This window comes from Phascolarctos cinereus, unplaced genomic scaffold (genome assembly GCF_003287225.1).
Source record: "Phascolarctos cinereus isolate Bilbo 61053 unplaced genomic scaffold, phaCin_HiC Scaffold_3;HRSCAF=262, whole genome shotgun sequence".
NCBI lineage: Eukaryota > Metazoa > Chordata > Mammalia > Diprotodontia > Phascolarctidae > Phascolarctos > Phascolarctos cinereus.
Window position 1 is genome coordinate 110,238,130 of NW_027555736.1, and position 12,865 is coordinate 110,250,994.

At 42.2% G+C, this 12,865-nt stretch overlaps 1 protein-coding gene across 2 annotated transcripts in view; it reads left to right on the forward strand.

Annotated features, from left to right (window-relative positions):
- The first annotated feature begins 9,906 nt into the window (after window positions 1–9,906).
- The window catches only part of ZSCAN2 (zinc finger and SCAN domain containing 2), a 29,869-nt gene continuing 26,910 nt past the window's right edge, over window positions 9,907–12,865 (forward strand). For both annotated transcript variants that reach the window (XM_020966586.2, XM_020966595.2), the window contains exons 1-2: window positions 9,907–10,053; window positions 11,441–11,923. In XM_020966586.2, the coding sequence (XP_020822245.1) occupies window positions 11,521–11,923 (403 nt within the window). In that variant the 5' untranslated portion in view covers window positions 9,907–10,053; window positions 11,441–11,520. The remainder of the gene's footprint in view (window positions 10,054–11,440; window positions 11,924–12,865) is intronic.

Here is a 12,865-nt window from a genome sequence, read left to right on the forward strand (position 1 = left end):
AAGTAACTCAATATTTGACAAAGAATTATTTACTCAGCCATAGCAAGAAAAGGATATTCAGTGAGGATATGCATTGGTGACACCCTAAGGTTTTTTTTAAAGTCTATCCTTTTTTTTTAAAAGGCAATTGGGGTTAGGTGACTTGCCCAGCCTCACACAGCTAGTAAATATCTGAGGCTGGATTTTGAACTCAGGTCCCCCTAACTCCAGGGCCAATACTCTATCTACTACACTACACAGCTGTCTGGTGACATCCTTAGTTGATTCAGCTGAGTGAAGCTCCCTTCCCCATTGTGAATCATCAGTCAAGCATCAGAACATCCCTGGAGCTCCTCAGGGCTACTTTTTACTCAGGTGATGAGGAACTGATGTCCTTTAGTCCTTTAAATCAACCAAGTCCCAAGAAATGTCTCAATACCATTTGAAAAACTATCCTAACTTGCATGGGGGGGAAAGGGTTAGGCTATTGCTTCTATCACATCTGGTATCCTCACGATGTGCTGCCAGGCCCCAGTGTTTCTTCACTGGGCCTCCTTCTCTCCCTACCTCAACTGAACTTAGCAATTGGACTCTCCGAACTTGCTGTCCACTGATGCAGACATCTTTTCCTAGGAGAGTTGCTCTGCTGTCAGACACCATTGCTGAGGGAGTTGGGGGGGCAGAAGAAAGAGAAATCGGAGCTACAGGAACTCACAGGAGGAGTAGCCAGTTTGGTAAGGACTTCTTGGGGGAGGCTGGACTCATTTGAGAACAAAGAAAAACATCTCATACACAAGAATCCTACAAGAATAAGAAAGAAATCACAATTGTCCCCCAAAACCAAGTTATGCAAGTTCAGCAAGGAACAATGAGCAAGTCTGCCAAAGGATTCCTTAGTATTCAACAAGTGCCTTATCTTGGTGCTTGAATGTGCTATCTACTACACCCCTCTTACATAGGCACAAAATTAATTTTTTTCAGAAAGCTGTTACTTCAGATACTCTCAATGAGTAGAAACTCACATGAAGGACTTAAGTTTGACTAAGCTCAAAAGTACCAGCCATCCACAATAGATCCTTCCACTCCAAGATCACAGAATTCCGATGGAATGGAATGAGACCACCTAATGCAATCCTTCTCTAAACAAGAATCCTTTCTACAGCATTCCTGACAAGTGGTCATCTAGATTCTGCTGGAAGATCTCAAGTGATGGGGAATTCATTACTGTACAGGAAGGCTCATACCATTTCAGACAGCCCTGATTATTAGGAAGGTGTTTTCCACCCTTTTGTGGATTCAAAATCTGTCTCTGTACCTTTTACCTTCATTCCACCTTTTGGGGCAAAGAAAAACAGTACAATTCCGCTTCTATGTGACAGTCCTTCAAATACTTGAAGACCATTATTATATCTTCCCCCACATAAGTTTTCTCTTCTTCAAGTTAAATATCCCCTCTAGTTCCTTTGATTATTTCTCTTATGGTATGGTCTCTAGTCCTCTCACCATACAGATTGTAGTCCTCTGAATGCACTCTCCAGTTTGGCAATGTCATTTCTAAAATCTAGTGCTAAAAACTGAATACAATAATCCAAATATATTTTGAACAGGGTAAGATACAAAGGGATTATAACCTCCTGTACTGTGGACACTAAACCTTTCTCTGTATTTCAGAATAATATTTTTATTTTTTTCCAATTATATGTAAAAACAATTTTTCATATTTGTTTTTAAAATGTTGAGTTCCAAATTCTCTCCCTCCCTCTCTTTTCTCCCCCTTCATTAATAAGGAAGCAATTTGATATAGGTTATACATGTGAAGTCATGCAAAACATTTTTCCATATTAGTTATGTTGTGGAGGGGAAAAAAAGCACAGACCAAACAAATCCAAACAAACAAACAAACAAACAAACAAAAAAACCCCTACAACAACAAGAAAAATAAAGAAAGTTTAAAAAAGTATGTTTCAGTCTACATTCAGACTCCATCATCTTTCTCTGGAGGCAGATAGCATTTTTTATTACCAGTCCTTTTCATCATAAGTCTCAGGTCATTGTATTGCTGAAAATAGCTAAGTCATTCACAGCTGATCATTGTACAATATTAGTACATTACAATGTTCTCCTGGTTCTGCTCACTTCACTTTGTATCAGTTCATGTGTTTCCAGGTTTTTTTTGAAGTTATTCTGCTTGTCATTTCTTTCTTTCTTTTCTTTCTTTTTTTTTTTTTTGGTTGGGCAATGGCGGTTAAATGACTTGCCCAGAGTCACACAGCTAGTAAGCGTTATGTGTCTGAGGCCACATTTGAACTCAGGTCCTCCTGAATCCAGGGCCAGTGCTCTATCCACTGCACCACCTAGTTGCCCCTTGCTTGTCATTTCTTACAGCACAATAGTATTCCATCACAATCATATACCACAACTTGTTCAGCCATTGCCCAATTGATGAGTATCACCTCACTTTCCAGTTCTTTTCCACCACAAAAAGAGTGGCTATAAATGTTTTTGCACATTTAAAAGTATATTTGGAATATAGATTTAGTAATGGTATTTGTGGGTCACAGTTTTATAGTCCTTCAGGCATAATTCCAAATTACTCTCCAGAATGGTTGGATCAGTGTACCAACAGTGCATTAGTGTCCCAATTTTCACACATCCTCTCTAACATTTGTCATTTTCCTTTGCTGTCATATTAGTCCATCTGATAGATAGGTGTGAGGTGGTACCTCAGAGCTGTTTTAATTTACATTTCTCTAATCACTAGTGATTTATAGCATTTTTTTATATAACTATAGATAGTTTCGATTTCTTTGTCTGAAAACTTCCTGTTCATATTCTTTGACCATTTACCAATTGGGAAATGACTTGTATTCTTATAAATTTGACTCATTTCTCTATATTTTTGAGAAATGAGGCCTTCATCAGAGACACTTGCTACAAAAATGTTTTTCCCAGTTTTCTGCTTTCTTTCTAATCTTGGCTGCATTGGCTTGTTGTGCTAAATCTTTTTAACCTCACAACCAAAATTATCCACTTTATATACTGTCATGTTCTCTCTCTCTCTTATTTGTTCATAAATTCTTCCCTTATCCATAGATTTGATAGGCAAACCATTCCATGCTTCCCTAATTTGCTTGGTATCACCTTTTATATCTAAATCATGTAGTCCACTCTGCTATCCACTTCTATTTTATGGGTGAATTCATCCCATTCACATTCACAGTTGTGATTACTAACTGTGTATTTCCCTCCATCCTACTTTTTCCCCATGTTTAGCGTTCTCCTTCTCTCTTTTCACCATGTCCATCCTCAAAAGTGTTTTACTTCTAACTACCACCTCCCCTAATCCACCCTCCCTTCTATCAGCCCTTCCCTCATCTGTTATCCCCCTTCCCTCCTACTTTTCCATAGGATAAGACAGATTTATATACCCAACTGAGTGCATGTTATTCCCTCTTTGAGCCAATTTTAATGAGAGTAAGTTTCAAGCATTGCCTTTCCCCCCACTATAAAAGCTCTTTCACACCTCTTTATGTCAGTTAATTTAACCCATCCTACTTTTCCCTTCCCACTTTCTCCCAGTGAATTCTTCTTTTCTCACCCCTTAATTTTATTTTTTTGGATATCATCCCATAATAGTTAACTTACACCTGTGCCCTCCGTCTAGGTATACTTCTAACTGCCCTAATAATCATAAAGGTCTCAGGAGTTACAAGTATTAATTGCCCATGTAGGAATGTAAACAGTTTAACCTTTTTGAATCCCTTATGATTTCCCTTTCCTATTTACTTTTTTATGCTTCTCTTGAGACTTGTATTTGAAAGTCAAATTTTCTATTCAATTCTGGTCTTTTCACCAGGAATATTTGAAAGCCCTCTGTTTCATTAAATATCCATTTTTATCCTCTGGAGAATTATACTCAATTTTTCTGGATAGGTAATTCTTGGTTGTAATACTAGCTCCTTTGCCCTCCAGAATATCATATTCCAAGCCTCTGATCCTTTCATGTAGAAGCTGCTAAATCTTGTGTTATCCTGACCATGGCTCCATGATATTTGAATTTTTTCTTTCTGCTTGCAACATTTTCTCCTTGACCTGGAAGCTCTGGAATTTGGCTATAATGTTCCAGGGAATTTTGATTTTGGGATCTCTTTCAGGAGCTAATTGGCGGATTCTTTCCATTTCCACTCTACACTCTGGTTCTAGGGTAGTTTTCCTTGATAATCTCTTAAAAATGCCAACACTTTTTTTTTTTATCATGGCATTCAGGTAGTTCAGTAATTCTTAAATTATCTCCTCTCGATTTATTTTCCAGGTCAGTTGTTTTTCCAGTGAAATACTTTATATTTTCTTCTATTTTTTCCATTCTTTTGACTTTGTTTTTATTGTTTCTTGATGTCTTCATGGAGTAATTAGCTTTTTTAAGCCGTCCTCCTAAGGAATGGAGAATTCTGCACAAGTGCCCTGGCTCCAGCCTTCTTTGTTGGCTGTGCTGTCCTCTGGTGGCTACCAACTGGAACTGCAGCCTGCAGTGCCAGGGGTTGATATGAGCTACTTCCCCCTCCTTTCCTCCCCACCTCCTCACCTCCACCCCTCCCAATTTCTTCTCTCTTCTACATCCACAGTGAACAACTGGACACCCCACCCCTCATGCAGGGTCACAGCCATGGCCTTGGCAGGGAGCCACCCTTTCACTGGCCTCAGGGGAGGGTGGGCATGGGGTGATATATCCCCACTCCTTGGCACTCACCTTGGGTAGAGTACCCCCTTCCCAGTGCCTCCGTCCCACCCACTCCACCTCCCTGTCTCGCACCTTTCCCTGACCCAGACTCGAAATAAAAAAAATAACTTTGTGATAAGAAAAAAAACCATCCAGTTCTCATTTTTAAGGAATTTTTTTTTCAGTGAGCTTTTGTACCTCCTTTTCCATTTGGCCAATTCTGCTTTTTAAGGAGTTCTTTATTCCAGTGAATTTTTTGTATACCTTTTTCCATTTGGTCAATTCCGTTTTTAAGGAGTTTTTCTCTTCAGTGGATTTTTGTGCCTCTTTTACCATTTAGCTTATTCTGTTTTTTAAGTAGTTATTTTATTCAGGTGTGTGCATGCTTTCAGGCACATGCATGCCTCCTTTACCAAGCCATGGACTCTTTTTTCATGATTTTCTTGCATCACTCTGATTTCTCTTTTCAAATTTTTCTCTACCTTTCTGATTTGATTTTTTAAAATCCTTTTTGAACTCTTCCAGGAATTCTTTCTTGGGGAGGGGGTGCCTGATACCAATTCAAGTATTTTTCTTTAAGGCTTTGCATGTAGCTGTTTGGACATTGTTATCTTCTTCTGAGTTGATGTTTTGATCTCTCCCTATAGTAACTTTCTATTCCAACCTAACTAAAGGTTAGGTTCCTTTTTTGTTGTTTGCTTTTATATTAATTTGGGCTTTCCTCCTCAGTAGAGATGGCACTGTCCCAAGTTTCAGGTTTTTCATACTGCTGTTTTCTGAGCTAGCTCAGGGGTGGGGGGTGTCTGTAGGTTTTTGGCTCTTCCAGGGTGGTACGATCTAAGGACAGGTGTGGTCACCACTTTCCTAGCCTGTGCTCTGGTCTGTGAGTGATCACAAGCACTCTTTTCTGCCTTGGAAATGTATCCAGGAACCCTGATTCTGCTGGTGCTCTTCCTCGTCCTGGGACTGTGACCCAGAAGTCTATATGAGCAATACAACAGAGTCCTGCTCCCAGTAAAAGACAAAGAGTCTCCTGTAATTTCCTTCTGACCAGTCATATGACACCCCCCCCCCATCTGTGGGCTAAGAGATCCAGAAGGAAGCCACTGCCACAGATTCAGTCACACCAAGGCCTGCTGCTGGCTTACTAGGGAGTGGCCTGCATTGGACTTCATTCTACTCTCATCCCAGTGAGACAGATCTTTCCTGCTGACCTTCTAAGTCGTCCTGGTCTGGAAAATTGTTCCACTCCATCCTTTTGTTGGTTCTGCTCCTTCAGAATTCATTTTGAGGAATTATTTTAATGTTTTTTGGTGGGGAATTTGGGAGAGCTCATGTGAGTCCCTGCCTTTACTCCACCATCTTGGCTCTGCCCACTCCACTATGCCTTTCTTAATGAAAATTAATATTGTTCTAGCTTTTGGCAGTCATGTCACATTTCCTCCCCTTCTTTTGGGGGATAGAGATGGAGGGAGGTGGATTAGAGGTTGTGACATTCAGAAATCAGGACTTAGAGGAAGTCAGGCAAGGAACTACTTCCCTACGAGCTACCTGGAGCAATTGAAGAAATGTCCACTTTTTGGGGGGGGAGGGATTTGAGAGGATAGAGGAGATTTAGTACAACTGGTGAAATTTGCTATAAAACCAGTGGTAGAAGCATGGTAGCATTTGGGTAAAGATCAATGGAAGCAGAAATAAAATTAGTATTGTTGTCAAAGTATATACTACAGCTACCTAGGTAGAAGGTAATAGATGAGAAATTCTGGAAATAGATAATAAGCTTGGGTGGGCTATAGAAAGAAGGATGATATGGTAGCCTAAGAACAGCCTGTGCAAAGATATGGGGGTAAAAGATCGAATGGATTCTATAGGAAACAGTGAGTTCAATTTAATTAGTATGGAAAATACATGAGGACAAATAACATAAGAAATCAGTCTGAAAACAGAAGTTAGAAGCAGTTTGTGAAGGGTTTTAAATAACAAATAGAAGAGTCAGTATTTTATCCTAGAGACAAAAGGGAGCCAGTCAAAGTTCTTGAACAGCAGAATGTCACAGTTGAGTTTTAGTAATGTCATTCTGGCAGCTGTTTGGAGGATGAATTGGGAAGGAGAGAGACTGAAGGAAGGGAGACCAGTAGGGAGGCTATTTCAATAGTCGGCATGAGAGGAGATGCAAACAAGCTTACATTGTAGAAGGAAGGAATGTGAAATCAAGAGAGAACAAGACTGGGCAACTCTGATTGGACACCAGTGTGAGGAAGATTGAAGAATCAAGGATAACTTCAAGGTTACAAGCCAAAGTGATGGAGAGGTGCTGATGCCCTTAACAGAGAAAGGAAATGAATGAAAAGGAGTGAGTTTTAGGGGGGAAAGGTTCTTCCGGCCACCATGGCTGCCTGATCAGGAGGTAGACTTCCTCACTCCTACGTATACACTCTGGCAAAACCCTGAAGTTTGTACTGGACCAAATAATGATCACAAAATCCACTTAGATGACACAGTGACTTTTTCCACTCTGGGAGTACACAAAAACCTCCCACTCAGTTCAGGAAGTCCTTCTACAGCAGTTACTCTGAAGGATAGATGTGTGGACCAACCTGTGGATGTCAAGTGCCTTCTTGAATATTTCCAATGACAGAGAGCTCACTACTTCACAAAATAACCTAGTCCATTCCTGGGCAGCCCTAATTATTAGAAAGTTTCTCTTTATACTGAGCCAAAATCTGCCTTGCCATAACTTATGCCATTTGGTCCTAATCTTGATCTCAGGAGATACAAAGATGTCTGTTTCTTTTTCTACATAGTAGTCCTTCTGAGATTTGAATATAACTATCACATCCTTTTCTCTGAACTCTTCCTTCAACCAGAATGACTTTTGTTTAGCCTCACTCATTGAAGGCCCATCAAAATCCAGAGACTAGTAGAATCAGAAATAGTTATTGCAGTATGGCCTAGTGGAAAGAACATTGCGTGATGCTGGGTAATTTAATTTATCTGTGCTTCATCTTTTTCATTTGTGTAATGAGCATAATCACTTATGTCCTGCCTACTTCACAGGGTGGTAAGGAAAGTGCTGTCTTCAGGTTGGGGCCTATCCCAAAAATCTTAGTGTGATTTTAGGCTTAAAAACTAAAACTTTTGGGACACCTTGAATTGAACACCACCTGAATCTTAAGTGGGAGTTCTCATGTAAGAAGTAAAAAAACAAAAACAAAAACAAAAATCTTCTAGTCAATATTTAGAATCACAGGAATCTAAACTGATGATGTGATCTAAGGTGAGGACAGAAGGAAGATCTTAGAGATTAAATGTGAGACAGCAGAGAGGACACAGCCATTGACATCAGGTCTATACCATAATAAATGAATCTTACGGCCAAACTTTCTCAAGAACCATCCATCCTCTCTGCGAACAGAGGGAGAAGTGACCAGGGTTCTAGCCTTTCCCTTAGTACCACTGTATCATCAATCTTCACATTCACATACCTATTGCATCCCTGACTAGACTGTGAGTTTCTTGAAGGCAGGGACTCTCACTTTTGTATTTGTGTCCCCAACATCTAGCACAGTGCCTTGACATATAGCAAGTGCTTAATAAATGCTTGTTGATTGATTTATTCCAACACCATTATTTTATAGATGAAGAAACAGACCCAGAGTGGTTAAATCACTTAGCCAGGGTCACATGGGTAGCACAAAACAATCACAATGAACATTTATATAGTGCTTTAAGGTTTACAAAGTCTTCTACATGCATGATCTCATTTCAGATTCATAATAACCTTTTAGGTAGGTACCCTAAGCATCATTATTTTCATTTTACAGACGATGAAACTGAAGCTTGGGGAGAATGTATACTCATAACTTTCCTTATGACAGCCAGCTGCCATAGGAGGTATAGTATTGAAATCAGGAAGGTCCCAGTTCTAATTCTGCCTCAGACACTTACTAGCTGGGTAGCCAAGGACAATAATTTATCTTCTCTTAGTTTGTTCTACTCATCTGTAAAATGGGGATAATAATAGCACATATTTTAAAGGGTTGTTGTAAAGCTCAAATTAGATAACTTGTTTAGAGCACTTTACAAACCTTAAAGAACTATATAAATGTTAGCTATGATGATGATGATCATGATGGCCACGTAACTAGTAGCTGTCAAACACAGGAAGAATCCATCTCTCATCCTGACTCCAAGTCCAGAATGCTGTCCCAAAGTGGCAGAGCTGTGAGATGGCACTTTTGTTTTTTAACCAGCCTGTAACTATTTCTGGGTCTCCATACATAATGGAATTTCAGGAATTAGCCAGCAGGTGGGGGAGACATTTTCTTGGGGAGAAAAGGGGCCTCTGAAATTACAACTCTAGACAGCTGGCCCTGCCAATGACTTAGTCAGAGCCTGGGATTGGATCGTGGCTTCTTAAAGAAACCCTGTCTCAATCACCAGGCCTCTCCAGTTACTGAGCTTTCCAGGCAGCTGCTCCCTTATTTTCATAAGGAGTGAGGGGACCTTAGGGAAAGAAAAGATTTGGTCTTTCTGTCCATTGCAGGTCCAAGACAATCTGAACCGACAGAGCTAAGGTATCTTTCATTAGCTTATTTCTCTGACACTATGGTTTATTCTAACAATATTGCCTGGAAGTGATTATCCCAGCATTCATAAATATAGGTGAATTGAAAGGGTGTTTAGAGATAACCCATGACTCCAATCCATGCGTCTCATTTAAGGATCATTACATTTAGATCTGGGAGGGACTTTAAGAATCTTCTAGTTCAAACTTCTCATTTTATGGAGAAGGAAACGGAGGTCCAGAGAAGCGATGATAACTTGCCTGTAATCACAGAAGTACAAAGGCTAGAATTTGAACTCAGGTCCTCACCCTAGAGCCAGCGCTCTTTCCCTTACACCAAGCTGATATGGAGCCTAAAACATAACTAGGGGAAATGTTTTGCCTCAGGAAACTAACTGCTAGATCTTGGATTCCATAAAACCCGGTTCTTCCAATTCCCGTGTCTGTCATTCAAAGCCCACAGCGAGCTTCAGCCTCAGAGCTCCGACTACAACTCCCATAACAACTTACCACTACGCGAGTTAATTCCCTCCCTACCCCAGACCACCTGACAGTTGCTACTGCCAGTAGCCAAGGAGAGTTCCCAGGACCGCATTCACAAAGACCAATCGCGGGAGGAGATGGGCGGGCTTTTCCTGTCCATTGTTCTCGGCGCCCGAGCGTCCAGCCCGAGCTGGCCCGGGAGCTCTGCTGAGCCCGGGGGCGCGCGCCGCCTCCGTGTCCGCGTCCCGGGCGCCCTTCGCGGGGAAGTGCCCCCAGTCCCCCGGCCCGCCGGGCCCCTCGAGCCACGGTGAGTCCAGAGGCGCTGGGAGCTGAGACAAGAGCGGGTCCCTGGAGGGGAGGTGCGGGGGAGGGGAGTGTAGAGGAATAACGGGCCCCGCAATCCACCCGGGGGCGGGGGTCCTGCGGAGCCGCTGCCCACCCCTCGCCGGACCGCTTCGCTTTGCGTGACTGCCCTCTGCGCCCTGTGCTGCTCCAGTTTCCAAACCTTTTCTGTCTCTGAGCCTTCCTTTAATAAGAGACTCCGCTTCCATGCAGCATAGCTTTATGTAACTGCTCCCCCGAACACTGGCTTAATAATAGTGGTGTCCTCGCACCGGAGCATCGCAGCTTCTTGATCATTCCCATAATAATCGGGATGAGAGTCTGTGCCCAGGCGGGAGGCATCCGCACAAACCCCCAGGGGACTGGGAGGTTCACTGAAGTTTGGAGCTAAGGGATTTGGAACGTTGACCGGGCCAATCCCCAGCCTTCTCTTCTTTTTACAGGTGGTGAAATTGAGTTAACAGGTTAAGTGACTTACCCAAGTCAGTTAATGGCAGAGACACCTACCTGGTAGACACACACCTGGTCTCTCGTTCATTCTACAGCTAGCTACCCTTTCCTCTTAGCAGTTATCCCCTGGTGGGGGAATCTGTTTGAGGTTTTCTCTGCTCTGATTTTCTTTCGGCTCCTTGATAATGCTGCAGTATTCTGTGGGTTTTGTAGAGCAGCCAAAGCAGCTTGGATGTTTGATCTCTCTTTTTTTTGTTCTGATTCCCTTGCTTGTAAGTATCTATCTACTTAAGAGGTGGAGAAATGAAGTCATAGAAGTTTGAAGGAGGTGAGCCACAGTAACTGTTCCAAGGTCACAGACTCGGTTGAGCGGTAGAACAGGCACTAGGGAGCTCAACCTTGCTGTCCTTAGACTGCCAGAGAATGTCTGGTCCTGGTTACTTCCCACAGGAACCATCCTGTGGCCTTGAGGGAAGAAATATGGTCTGTAGTTTGTAAAGTGGTGGTTGTGGTGGGTGTTTTAAACTTGACCCTCCACAGGGAAATAAATTTGAGTTCAGGAATACATCATTCTTCTTTTACTTGTGAGGGGGTGCTGTTAGTCTGATATACAGATTATTTTGTGGCCTGATATGGAACCTCAGTTGTCAGTGCCTTCACCTCCAAGGTTTACCTTGGATCTACTTTATGTCTTTCATATTCATCTATAAGTACATGTTGTCTTGTCTATTAGAATGTAAGCTTCTTGAGAGCAGAGCTGTTTTCACTTTTTCCTTGTATTCCCAGTGTTTAGCTTAGTGCCAGGCATGTAGTGTTCCATAAGTAGTTACTGACTGACTGTGTAAGTGAAATTATTTTATAGTACTGCTGTTAATAGACTCACTCTGTCAAATCTCTCTTAGAAGTGACTCCCCAAAGGTCAAGGTTTGAACCTTCAAGTGCAAGCAGCAATTAGAGGGACATCTTCCTCCAGAGTTGGACAATGGCTGGAGAAGTCCCAGGAATGACTGCCGCCTTCGATTCTTTGGCCCAGACGACAGAAGAGGATGAGGAGGAGGAGGAAGAGGCCTCAACAATGATACTGGAAGATGAGGACTCCTCCTGGAAGCCTGGTTTAGCCCTGCAGGGGGACAGCTACGACCCTGAATCCTTCCATCAGATTAAAAGTAAAGTTGAGTATCAGGAGGCCACTGAGCCCAGGGAATCTCTTAGCAGACTCAGGGAACTCTGTCAGCGATGGTTAAGGCCAGAACTACATACAAAGGAGCAGATGCTGACTCTGCTGCCTGGGGAGATTCAGGCTTGGTTGAGGGAGCATCGGCCAGAGAGCAGCAAGGAGGCGGTGGCTCTGGTGGAGAACTTGACCGAAACTCTTCGGGAGAGTGGTGAGAATCAGAAGTTTATTGGGAGAGGGAAGGAGGTCTCCTTAAAATTGGAAGCTAAGTAACTAGAAGGGAGAGGAGTAACTAAAATAATTTCCTTGGCATCAGCCGGGTGGGTTGAGGGCTGAACATTGAATAGTAAACTCTGAGGGAGCTCACATACCAACCAGAAAACTCAAGCCCATTTTTCTCCTCGTACTCTGCTTGAATGAGACAGAAAGCAGATGACAAGTGAACTAGGAGAGGCAGGGGGATCAAGTAGGTTGTAGTAGAATGAGTACTGTATTTGGAATTAATGGGCCTGCCACTTACTAGGGGAGTAAGGGGGGGGGTGATGGGGGAAGGATGGAAAACAGTGGAAGGTGTTTGTGTAAGTGACAACCTCTTTTGGCCTCAGTTTCCTTCTAAAAAATGAAGGGATTTGACTAGATAATCCCCAAGGCCCTCCCAACTCTTAAGCTTCTAATCTTCAGTGATCTAATTTGATAATCAGGTTTCCTAAAGTATATATTCAGCCCTCTAGTTATTCCTAACCTGTTCTTGATGGGCTCTAAAATGAGTACCAGTGAGGTTTTGTGACCCCAGTCACAGGTAGCACATACTTTTTAAATTGATGAAATTCACATTCTGGAAAGACTTGTTTCCATATAAAAATAACCTTTTAAAAGTCTTTGGAATATGCTGTACATGAAGTCTAAGACAGCATATGCTCCTGTACCCAGCTTCCCCACAGCCAAGCAGGAAGCCCATGTGGCTGCAGCTGCCTTGGAAGATGTGATGATCAGTATGGCAGTGTTGTTGATAACTGGATTGTAGCAATTTAGTGAGCATTTATTAAGCACCTGTTGTGTGCAGAGCACTGTGCTAGGTGCTGGGAGAGATACTAAATTGAGATATTACTGGTCACTACATTCAAGGAGTTTGCAGTTTAGCAAAGGGATGACA